The following is a 12,796-nucleotide window of genomic DNA, read 5'->3' as shown; positions in this document are numbered from 1 at the left end:
CCAAAGCCTAGTATGAACTAAAGACTTGGTCTTCAAATGAGGGTAGGGCCAGAGAGCCCAGAAGCCAAGTAAATGCATGGGACAAAAAATGAAAAAACCAGGAACGTGGGTGAGGATCAAAATTTTAAAACAAAGGAACTGGATTACGATGCTGAGCAGAGAGCCCTGGACAGCACCCACCACTTTGCAAAGGAGTCCAGCGAGTTGGTGGATGCTGCACACAAGAACTTTACCCATCTGCATGAGACAATCAGGAAATGGAAGTAGGCTTCACAGTTGCTGGTCACTCCCTGGTTCAGCTTCCTCCTCCTGGACTGATGGATGGCCATTTTGGCCAGTGCCAGTAGGAGGTTGACAAAGAATGAATGGTGCCAGAATGTCAGCCACAGAGACTGAAGTCTTCTGTCTATAGAGCAGGTACAACACAAGGAGGAGTAATGGAAGCTCCTGCACGCTAGCCTGTCAGGATGCCTGGTCCCTGATGTGGATAGGGTACATCCCAAGAGGTTCATTCTCCATACCCATTCAGTCCTAGGCTCCTCACTTAGAACCTGCTCCGGCTCCCACTGAAGTCATCTGTTGATCTGAGATTGCCTATAAGAGTGCCAGTTGTGATGGTGGTTTATTGTTTGCTAGTTGTTAGATTGAAACTACCAATTCATTTTAACAAAGGTCATTGTTCACTTCTACATTGAAGGCACTGCCCCATGTAGGAGTTCCTCCCCACAGGGTGCTCCAAGAGACATTGTACCTTCCAGAGCTGTGCTGAATGTAGGAACTGTAATACCCTTTTAGAGGATGCAGTATATGATTGGCCAGTGCAGGGGTGTGGGGCCAGGTCGCAGCCTCTTGCCGTTTGGAGAGCAATCTTTATGCTCAGGGAGAGCAAAATCAACAATTGTGACAGGCCCTCTTCTCCATTGTGCATCCTTGCAGGGCTGAGCACATTTTGGTCCTTTGGATTTGAACCAACATCATAGTAAAAATGCTTTGTATCTCATTTACCAAGTCTCTTGAGCTATTCTGTGTCCCAGGTCCTTCTTGCTTAACTTGACCATTTAAATAGATGATCCTTTGCCAACATGGCTTTTTCAATGTTATATTTATATTATCACATCTTTCTATGGCTGAACTCAAAGAGGCATAGAATTTAAAGCTTTAATTCTTATCAGTGTTGTTAGCTACAATCACAATGAAAAGAGTTCTGTGAAATGATACTAAAACTACAACCTTCATCCACTCCCTCTGCTGTGTAAAGCACATGTTTTATCCACTAGACTGCATCGCCTTTGGTGACTATGAATGGGAATTTTCAAATGTTACATTAGCTACAAGAGTGCATCCCTACTATCCCTTGAATGAAATACAAACTTACTGGATATTATAAAGAAAAAAATAAGAAAAATATAATGCCAGGGCTACAGAGTAACCATACAGTGTTTTCCGTAATTGACAAAAAGATGTCAGATGCACTTTACTAGATGCTTCACTTCAACTGAAAAGTAGAGGAAATTTCCCTACCTTTTGGCTATATATTTCACCATGAGCAGTGCACTGACTAAAACCTTTTCATTGTATGTGGCATTAGTGATTAATCATGTACAAAATCACACTGGGTGAAATTTACCGCTCACCACACAAAGCCAGAGGAAACAGTCTTTGTGCAGTGAACTCAGTAGTAATTCTGCTCCCAAACTCCAGAGAGGCCCTAGGGCTCCAGTACATTTCCTCCCTGGCCGTTTGTTCCAGTTTATAGAGTGGAATAGTGACCAAAACTGCAAAAGGGGTCTCATCATTGGATCCACGTAAACTACTAGGATGGATATATTATATCCCCCTTCCTGATCACACTATCTTCTCCTTCCTGCCTCTACACTGACCTTAAGTGGCAAGAGGGCTTGTGTAGACCCTTTCCAAGTGAGTGAATTTAACTCCAAAATATAGGGTATGTCTACACTGCATCTGGCAGCAAGTCTTCCAGCCCAAGCAGACAGACTCATGCTAGTGGGGCTCATGCTGACGGTCTAAAAATAACTGTGTGGACATTGTGGCACTGGTGGAGGCTCAGGCTAGCCACTCAAGCTCCAGCCCAGACCTGCCCCTTCAGTCCAAGTGGCTTGCCGCTGCCGCTGCAACATCCATATGGGCTGTCCATAATTTATGTAATGCATTTTTTGGTGATTTTTCAAGACCCAGCTACTGCATTGTAATACTCTGTTACACGGAATCAAACATGCAGAATTAAGAACCCACCCACTACCTAATGCATTGTCATTTATAGACAGCCCTTTACGGCGTAGAACGCTAGTGTGAGCCTCACTAGCACTAGTTTGTCTACTAGGACTGGGAGACTTGTTCCCAGCTGCCGTGTAGACATACCCTGAGAGGCCTCAGTCCTCAGCTGTGCCAAGTTCATGTGGGATAGGGTGAGGCAGAGGTGGCTCTAGCTTGCTTCAGCTTGTAATAAAGAACTCCTTTGTTTGGAATGTTTTATACTTTTGCTGAAGGCAAGAGGAAAAGAAATTGTGATTCAACTCAGAGCCTTTCATTCAAGAAATGAGTTTTCAGTTTCTGTGAAGTTTAATTCTTTCCCCTCGATAACAAACTTTAACATTCAAGTCAGTGTCAGATTACACTTGGCATGATTTCTTTCCTTGATGTGTGCCATTAAAGGTCATCATTGTGCCGCAACACATCAGGTAATCTGACATTTTTATATATCTGACTCTCTTTTGTGTGAATGTTGGTGTTTATAGGAGAAGCCCAGATGTACAAGCAAAGGAAGAGTTATGGAAACATATTCAGTAAGTATTGTTATTTTGAAACTTTTAGTTCCCTTATATAAATTATAAAACAAACATGTGGGTAAAACATTTTGCTAGAATGAAATTAGCCTTTAGGAATGTTCAGCATTTGGATGTAATACACGGTAATAAGACATGGACATGACTGGAACTAGTGACACTTGGAGGTACAGTATACGGTGCCTCTATTTAGGAAGAACAACCATTGGGCCAGAGTCACTGCTGTTCTGCACCTTGTTTGGTCAGTTATGTCATGCAGTGTGGATGTAAAACACTTACATTCTGATTTGGTAGTGTGCTATATCCACTCTGCTCAGGGCCGAGAAGAATCAAGCCCATTACGTTTTAGAACACTTTATAATTTTTTTCTTTCTGTCCATTTATAATGTCTGTCTATTGTCTAGTACATTTCATTGAGGGTTAAGGTGTGTTCCTATCTAGACTCCAAAATTATTCTTATTTCTTCTTCTTCTAAATACTTCTTATTTTTATTATTTATTTTTCAGTACAGCACCAGTTAGGATCAGGGCCTCTCTTCTACTAGTTGCGGACATGTATGAAGATACGGTGCCTGTCCCACAGATCAGAGAGTCTGAAAAGACTAGAACAGATAGAAGGTGGGGCAATAAGGTACAACACCCAGGGGAAGTGATCAAGATTTTAGGAACACTTCTAAATAGGTTTCCTATGTTGACATCTAGATAGCTTTAATGATGAACACAGCTGGTTCCAGAAAATCTTTGTGGTCTAATAAAATGAAGGAATAAATTGTTTGTTATGAATTTGGTAGCTTTTGGAATTTCAATTTCCTTGTCTAATCCTTTCCAGGAAGGAACTTGTGGATCCATCTGGCCTATCTGAGGAGCAGCTGAAAGAGATTCCATACACCAAAATAGAGTGAGCTTATTCATTATGAAATATGAATTTTTTTTGTATGTATGCTTAATAGCTTAATATCCCTTTTATCAGAACCTCTCACTGTGGAATAGCTTGACTGAGACTAGAATGGCCTCCTGATAATCTCTGATATTTTGAACTCTTTGGAAAATTTTGATCCAGAATGGAGTAGGTCAAATAGGGAGGGTAAAGACACTTGAATCATTTTTAAACCAGGTACTTTCCCTTTAACTAAATGCTAACAAAACCACCATCTCTCCTACTCTGCCATCTGTCAGCATTTTTTCTTCACATTACACTCGCAAACGCCTTGGGAAAATTTATTTTCTAAACCTTTCCTTTTTTAAAAAATTTACCTTTTTATTCTGATTCTTTAAAGTCACTGCTTGACCTATGTGACCCCTCTTCCCCTGCTTATCATGGGCAGCTGCCAATGCATAGCAAGTCCCTTCAGAGCAGACATCCATTTCACTCTGACGACTGGTCATTCGGGAGGCTGTGTAGTGGTGTGGGCAACTGCTTCTGACAGGAGTGGGATCCCAGTTTGCTTTACAATGTGCTTCTGCTGTACCCTTGAGCAAAAAACACAGTGATGGTAAAATTCCACAGAATGGATTTTTTTTTTCCATTTTTTTATTCAACAATTTCATTCTCCAACGTACACACATGACAGTATCATTTAGAATGAACTGTGCAACTTTAAATGTAAAGTTTGAAGTACAAACACATAACGAAAGGGCCAGTCCTTTGAATTCAGTAAGCACAGGAAGCCATCTGTTATTCTTAATAGGAAAAGGGAGGATTTTACAATTCAAAGTTAAACTTCCTTTTCCGGCGCAAAGTCTCAGATGTATTAATTTGCTACTATGAATTTTGTTTCTCATTTAGGACTCAAGGTGACCCAATCCGTATTAGACATTCACATTCCCCCCGAAGCTACCGGCAGTACCGGCGGTCCCAGTGTTCTGATGGCGAGAGATCTGTTCTGTCTGAAGTGAAGTATGTGGAACGTGATGGTTTTAATATGACACAGATGCTCCTCTGAGCTCAGAGATAACTTAGTAGTAGCATATATGTGACTGTTGTGTTGACATAGTGCTCAGGCAACCCGGTAAGAGCTAAGGAGTCAGTGAAGCACAGAACATTTATAGCCTCTGGACCTTGGATGCTTGCTTTGCTCGATGGTGACCTGTTCAGAAGGAAGAGCAATCTGCTGCACAAACCAAAATGAACACACCCAGCTCCTCAGTAGCAGGTTGTGAAGATGCGTGAGGGAGAAGAGGAAAGTTTATGTGAATTAGCTTCCAATGAAGTACATCCTTGATAGAGTCAGTTTCTCCATTTGCTGCAGTGCAGATCTTGAGAGTTCCAGTAGACACCTGCTCATCTGTGGGTGTCTAAAAAGAGACTGACAGAGATTGACTAGAGACCACTTATGAAGCGAGAACAAAATAAAGGGCTTGGTGCATTAAGGCCTTAAAGGGGCAGAAACAGCTCCCTGAGAACGTCCCATACATAGTGTATAGCTGGTGCAAGGGCTCTACACCAGCCGTGCTCCCAGCCCAAAGTATCTAGAAGTGAGCAAAGAAGAGTAGTTGCCTCCTACCCTCTAACTGGGGGGGGGGGGGGGGGGGGACGACGACACAACACGACACGGACAGACTCCTGCCTCTGATTATCTTTTGAGGGGAATGCATATTTGACTTCATGGACCTCAGTAGAGCTAATAGCCAGGAGAAGCTGGTAACTTGGGCCTCCACTCACTACTAATCCTACCCCACAAACTCCTGTCTAGATGTCTAGAAAAGAGCTCACATCCATGTTTGGTGCCCAGTGTCATTCTCCAGGGGCTAATTGCTGACTGGGCTGGGCAGAGCAGCAGACTCCTCCCCTGTGAGGGAGACCACCATTGAGAACGAATTAGACATTCTGTGTGCATTAGAATGGGGACACTTCCCTTCCTGAATGGGGAACAGTCTCTATAGGAGAAGAGATTCCATGGGCCAGCAGTTTTAGAGGCTAATTTTGCTGGATTGGACCCTCAAAAATGTGCGTGATATAAAGGATTTTTTAAAGGATTTTGTCATTCTTGATGACAAGGGAAAACAGGCTTAAATCACAGCTGTCCTTTGAACAGAGGGACACCCAGTGAGTGCACATGGGGACATTTTTGGACTTTTTCACCTGTGGTTCATCTGCATTTCTAAACCACATTCTTCTGGCTGGAAATTAACTGCCAGACATCCAGCACTACTGCATGGTAGCAAGCAGCTTGGGAGATTCTTCCTCAGGACACTCCAGAGGGCCCCCTCACGCTTGGCTAGGATCTCAAGAACAGGAAGATTCGGGGAAATAAAATAACATAGTCTGAAACTGGTAAACATCACCTATAAAGGGCCCCTATATCATATTTCAGTGCTAGGTTACCAGAATAGACTGTGTTTTACATGTAACCTAGAAATTAAATAAAAGAGAGGGTGGGCATGGAAAAATGCCTCAGCACTTCGAAGGGTGGTTAACAATAATTTAGGATGACCACCTGGTCAGTGTTAAGGGCCATTTCCTAGTTTGGAGCTCAATTGTGCCTTATAGGCCATGCCAATACTAGAAGTGGTGCAGAGCTGCCCTGATCACCCGCACCCACACCTGCTGGGAGTGATTCTGCCTGTAAGAGGGCTGTTCTGCAATTCCCTCCCTCTTCTTCCCCTGCCCCCCGCCTCCCCAAAACATTTTCAAGATACACTTGGAGACTTAAAAAGCAAGATTTTCCCAACTGCATTTCAAGTAAATGCAACCTAGTTAGACAAGCTGGGTGAGGTAATACCTTTTATTGGACTAACTTGGTGGAAGAGACAAGCTTTTGAGATACACAGAGCTCTTCTTCAGGTCAGCTCTATGAGGCTCAAAAGCTTGTTTTTTCCACCAACAGGAGTTGGTCCAATAAAAGATATTACCTCATCCGCCTGGGTCTCTCATATCGTGGGATCAACAACACTGCAAACAACAATTTGCTTAGTTATACTTGTTCCTTTGTGTTACTTCAGTAGACAGATTTCTTACGTATTTTATAGTAGTAGAGACTTTATTAACTAAACTCCATCACACTCCAATCCCAGACTGAAGTTTTGTGGTCACCTAAATGGACTTTGTTCTGTCTTTATGTCACTGTGAATGAATAGGCCCGCACAGAAAAACTGAGTTAATTTCTCAAATCAGAAAAACTCATGGGAAAATATATTTACCCTTTTGCTGCTGGCAGATCTGGTGTTCCTATGACATTTTGCACTAATATGGGTAGCTATCACCAAAAAGACAAAGCACTCTAAGCCAAATCCTAACCACTGTGCAAGGCCTCAGTAATGCCCCTGCTTCAGCAGGGGTCTTGGCAAGCACATCTGTGTAGCCACAGATCTACTAACTGTACACATCCCCCCACCTCCCAGTCATGCAGAGCCACTACAGAGCACAGCCCAGAACTGTGCAAAGGGAGTCTGCTTGTGTGGCCTTTCTCTGGTGAGGACCTGCATGTAGTGTGGCAGCATGCCAGTTTCCCTGGTAATGAGACTTTCTATGGCCCTTTAGCAGACCACAGAATTTGCCCTTAATGTTTAAAAAATACAGGAGAAAAAGCAACATGTTTTTTTTCTTTTGATCTGTAATTTTTTATTGTCTTAATATGAAAATGTTATCATAAGGACCAGCTTTGTTATTACCCTATGGGGGAAAATGCAAGTGGGTTTTTAAACTGCAGGCTTGTTCAGTGCATTCTTTTTTCTTTCACAATAGTCATCAAACTAATATAATCTCAATTTTTTTTCGTAGTGCAAAAACAGACCTTGTGCCTCCATTGCCTGTGACTCGTTCCTCAGATGCTCAGGGTCCCAGCATTCCAGCTTCACAACAGGTTGGTAATTGTGCAGCTTCTTCACCAAATGTCTGGCCTAGTGGGTCCTGCCTACATGCTCAGGGTCTAACTGATTGCCATATTTGGGATTGAGAAGGAATTTCCCCCCAGGTCAGACTGGCAGAGACCCTGGGTTTGGGGTTTTTTTTTTTGCCTTCCTCTGTAGCATGGGGCATGAATCACTTGCAGCTTTAAACTAGTGTAAATGGTGAATTCTCTGTAACTTGAAGTATTTAAACCATGATTTGAGAGCTTCAGTAACGCAGCCAGAAGTTATGGGTCTATTACAGGAGTGGGTGGGTTAGGGTCTGTGACCTGCAAGATGTAGGAGGTCAGACTAGATGATCATGATGGTCCCTTTTGATCTTAAAGTCTACAAGCTTAGAGTGTTCTCCTGGTGGAATTATCTATGAGTAATATTTAATGGAGAAAATACATCTAACATTTGATCTTTTGCATTCAACTTGTAGTAGAGCAAACAGACTTCGCAGGAAGCTTTACATTATGGAAAGTGTGGGCCCCTTACTGAATGAGGGAGGCAACCTAGTGACAGAGGATGTGGAAAAAGCTAATGTACTCAATGCTTTCTTTGCCTCTGTTTTCACTAACAAGGTCAGCTCCCAGACTGCTACGCTGGGCATCACAAAATGGGGAAGAGATGGCCAGCCCTCTGTGGAGATAGAGGTGGTTAGGGACTATTTAGAAAAGCTGGACGTGCACAAGTCCATGGGGCCGGACGAGTTGCATCCGAGAGTGCTGAAGGAATTGGCGGCTGTGATTGCAGAGCCATTGGCCATTATCTTTGAAAACTCGTGGCGAACCGGGGAAGTCCCGGATGACTGGAAAAAGGCTAATGTAGTACCAATCTTTAAAAAAGGGAAGAAGGAGGATCCTGGGAACTACAGGCCAGTCAGCCTCACCTCAGTCCCTGGAAAAATCATGGAGCAGGTCCTCAAAGAATCAATCTTGAAGTACTTGCATGAGAGGAAAGTGATCAGGAACAGCCAGCATGGATTCACCAAGGGAAGGTCATGCCTGACTAATCTAATCGCCTTTTATCATGAGATTACTGGTTCTGTGGATGAAGGGAAAGCAGTGGATGTATTGTTTCTTGACTTTAGCAAAGCTTTTGACACGGTCTCCCACAGTATTCTTGTCAGCAAGTTAAGGAAGTATGGGCTGGATGAATGCACTATAGGGTGGGTAGAAAGCTGGCTAGATTGTCGGGCTCAACGGGTAGTGATCAATGGCTCCATGTCTAGTTGGCAGCCGGTGTCAAGTGGAGTGCCCCAGGGGTCGGTCCTGGGGCCGGTTTTGTTCAATATCTTCATAAATGATCTGGAGGATGGTGTGGATTGCACCCTCAGCAAGTTTGCGGACGATACTAAACTGGGAGGAGTGGTAGATACGCTGGAGGGGAGGGATAGGATACAGAAGGACCTAGACAAATTGGAGGATTGGGCCAAAAGAAATCTGATGAGGTTCAATAAGGATAAGTGCAGGGTCCTGCACTTAGGATGGAAGAATCCAATGCACCGCTACAGACTAGGGACCGAATGGCTAGGCAGCAGTTCAGCGGAAAAGGACCTAGGGGTGACAGTGGACGAGAAGCTGGATATGAGTCAGCAGTGTGCCCTTGTTGCCAAGAAGGCCAATGGCATTTTGGGATGTATAAGTAGGGGCATAGCGAGCAGATCGAGGGACGTGATCGTCCCCCTCTATTCGACATTGGTGAGGCCTCATCTGGAGTACTGTGTCCAGTTTTGGGCCCCACACTACAAGAAGGATGTGGATAAATTGGAGAGAGTCCAGCGAAGGGCAACAAAAATGATTAGGGGTCTAGAACACATGACTTATGAGGAGAGGCTGAGGGAGCTGGGATTGTTTAGCCTGCAGAAGAGAAGAATGAGGGGGGATTTGATAGTTGCTTTCAACTACCTGAAAGGGGGTTCCAAAGAGGATGGCTCTAGACTGTTCTCAATGGTAGCAGATGACAGAACGAGGAGTAATGGTCTCAAGTTGCAGTGGGGGAGGTTTAGATTGGATATTAGGAAAAACTTTTTCACTAAGAGGGTGGTGAAACACTGGAATGCGTTGCCTAGGGAGGTGGTGGAATCTCCTTCCTTGGAAGTTTTTAAGGTCAGGCTTGACAAAGCCCTGGCTGGGATGATTTAACTGGGAATTGGTCCTGCTTCGAGCAGGGGGTTGGACTAGATGACCTTCAGAGGTCCCTTCCAACCCTGATATTCTATGATTCTATGATTCTATGTAGAAGTAACTGCTTAAAGATAAACTTCATTTTTATAATGTAGATACATTGAATTTCATAATGTACCATACTGCAGTTACCTGCTTTCTGTTATTTGGAAGACATTTCCTCTTTTTGGAGCCTGTTGCTCCCTCAATACAAGGTGGATCAACTAGGGCAATTCCTATAAATAAGCAAATGTGCCCAGGCACCCACTGAGATAATCAACTTTTGAACTAACATTTTCTCTCCACTCCACAGTGCCTTGCTACTGTCCAAGGTTTGTAACTCTGATTTTCTAACCACTGAGAGGAGAGCTATCCTCTTTCAGCTGATAGGCATTTGAGAGGTCCGGTGGACTCAGAAGGGAAAAGCCTACGTGGTAGTAGTTAAAAAGACAGGTTGTCATAAAATGAGACTGCACAGATATCAGCTGTGATACAGTGGCAGTAAACTTTAGGCACAAGAAGCAGGTGATGTCCTAAAAGAATCTAGAATTTTATTGTAAAAACATAAGGCTAAAAGAAAACCAAAGGTCATATTTAACTCAAGCACATAAGGGAAAATATCACACGGGATTCTATCTAGATTGCTAGTCCTTAGAAAGTTGGAACTTCTTCCCCTGTGATTTCCACTGAACTCACTAGTATGGGTTCACCTTTGTAGGCTACAAAAGATTGTGTGTTTCTTACGTTGAGGTAGGTAACTCAATGTAAAATCCTCATGGAGAGAAGACACTGTAGTTCTTACCTCTCTGTAGCTAGTCAAGGTAAACCCTATATTCCACCCATCTGAGGTTGACCTTGACTAGCTAAGCTACAGCAAGGTAAAAACTACAGTGCCGTCTCTCCATGAGGATTTTACATGGGATATCATAGCTCAAAAGGAACCTTTCCCAGCACACTCTTTCTGATAGCTAGCCCTTTAAATCTGGCAGAGATTAACAGTTGCAGTCTTAAGGTGGCCATTTTGACTCTGCTACACCTCTCTCCCTTCTAGCCAGTAAGTAGTCTTAGCTCCTATTGTTTTCCCTCTCTCTTATACCTGAGAAGATGGCACATCCTCACGTCACTAGTTGCCCTCTTCCCAGGATGAAGAATTGCAGCACCTTTTATTTGCCAGTCAGCTCTTCCTGTGAGCCAAAACTCTCCATATATGGAGACAGGAGTTGCTTGCAGAGGAAGGTCTATGTGTGGTGGTTGTGATGTAAACATCTAAAATACACTCTAAAAGGTTAAAATCATTTTAAGTTCCTGAATGTCCAGAACAAACTCTTACCACAGGAAGAACTTGTAGGCTTTTCTTTCTTTCTGTTTTCCCTCATGTGAAAGTGAATTGGCAGACTCGGGGCAGTGATGATTATGGTCCTCTCCTAAGCTGCACGCAAAAGTACTAAAGCTTCCCTGACAATGTGCCTCAACCCAGTTCTGTGATGAGGGCACCCTCAGGACCTCAAATATGACACTGTTTATATGGTAACAGGTGAGACTGAGGCACAGTTTATCCTACCAGATCAGCGTTGTTTTTCCTCTTGATTTCAATTTCAAAATGCTGGTACTTCTATAAGTCATTTCACTAGGTGCCTCACTGCAAAGTATGGTTTGCTTTGATGGTGTTGGTTGTATCAGTGTTACTCTGACAAGTGTGATCACTATGAGAGGAAGTGTGGCCTAATGGTTAAAATGCCAGAGTAAAACCAGTTGTGGTCTCTTTTCTCTGCCAAAGACTTATGTGACATGGAGCATGACTTTTAGCCTCAGTTTCCCCATCTAAAATGGGGCTAATTACCTTTTTTACTGGATGTTTTGAGGTTTATTTCATGATTTTTTTTTTTTGGTAAAGCATTTTGAGATCTTGCTGAAGAAGTGGAAGGTTCTTTTATGTCATGTTATCCCAGTGTTTCCTTTCAGAAGTGGCAGCTGATGTCCAAAAAAGCATCAAGATTTTTATTTATAGACATCTAATGTTAAAGGAATATCAAAGTACATAATTAATTAAAGTGGACAAGGGAAAAATATCAGGTGGGTTTCTACCTACATTCCTGGTCCTTAGAAAGGTAGGAGCCACTTCCTCTGTGATTCCCACTAACAGTCACTGTCTGTACCAACATCAGTTTGTTGGGAGTTTTTTTTCAGCAATGCTACAGGATTTCTAGGAACCAAGGAAAAGCTTTGCTACCCTGATAGCATATTTTGGAAAATGGGGTACACTCATGCAGGTGTAGTCGGCTTGATTATTTAGTGGATTTCTAAACCTTTTGCTTCCCTGGCAAACCATTTCTTACCTGACATTGTTTCAGTTTTGTGTGGCTTATGGTGCTTTTGTTGCTGTTGCTGGAGGTGAGGAAGGCATCTCTGGCCCAGCATGTTCAGTGAACAGTAACACTGTTTTTGACTTTTAACTTTTTAGAACTTAGTTTATTTTTCTTGCTAAAAATATCTATCTTCACATGGATGGACTCAGTTATGTAGGAAGCTAAGTCAGAGCACTCTGAAATGCAATACTCAGACTTTCCCCTAGATTCTGAAAGTCATGCTAAATGAGAAGAGCAGCTCTTCACACCATAGGTGCCGACTCCGTGGGTGCTCCGGGGCTGGAGCATCCATGGGGAAAAATTGGTGGCTGCTCCGCACCCACCAGCAGGCAAGCTCTCCACCCCGCCCCCCTCCCCAGCTCGCCTCTGCCTCCTCCCCTGAGCATGCCGCGTCCCCGCTTCTCCTCCCAGCGCTTGCCACCACAAAACAGCTGTTTCATGGCGTAACAAGCTGTGGGAGGGAAGGGAGAGGGGCGGGAACGCGGCGCACTCAGGGGAGGAGGCAAAGAAGAGGCGGGGCCGGGGCAGGGATTTGGGGAAGGAGTCCAGTAGGGGCAGACTTGGGGTGGGGACTTTTGGGAAGGGATTGGAATGGGGGCGGGGCAGGAGGGGGCAGGGCAGGGGTGGAG

At 43.7% G+C, this 12,796-nt stretch overlaps 1 protein-coding gene across 1 annotated transcript in view; it reads left to right on the top strand.

The window, feature by feature from the left end:
* EPB41L4A (erythrocyte membrane protein band 4.1 like 4A) overlaps positions 1-12,796 on the top strand; it is a 218,902-nt gene that overhangs the window by 204,674 nt on the left and 1,432 nt on the right. Inside the window, exons 19-22 of the mRNA XM_077817308.1 lie at positions 2,757-2,804; positions 3,633-3,701; positions 4,590-4,700; positions 7,524-7,605. Coding sequence (XP_077673434.1) covers positions 2,757-2,804; positions 3,633-3,701; positions 4,590-4,700; positions 7,524-7,605 — 310 coding nt within the window. The remainder of the gene's footprint in view (positions 1-2,756; positions 2,805-3,632; positions 3,702-4,589; positions 4,701-7,523; positions 7,606-12,796) is intronic.

Source organism: Eretmochelys imbricata, chromosome 5 (assembly GCF_965152235.1).
Source record: "Eretmochelys imbricata isolate rEreImb1 chromosome 5, rEreImb1.hap1, whole genome shotgun sequence".
In the NCBI taxonomy this organism is placed as follows: domain Eukaryota; kingdom Metazoa; phylum Chordata; order Testudines; family Cheloniidae; genus Eretmochelys; species Eretmochelys imbricata.
Note: the sequence above shows the minus strand (reverse complement) of the source record. Positions and strands in the feature narration are given on the sequence as shown.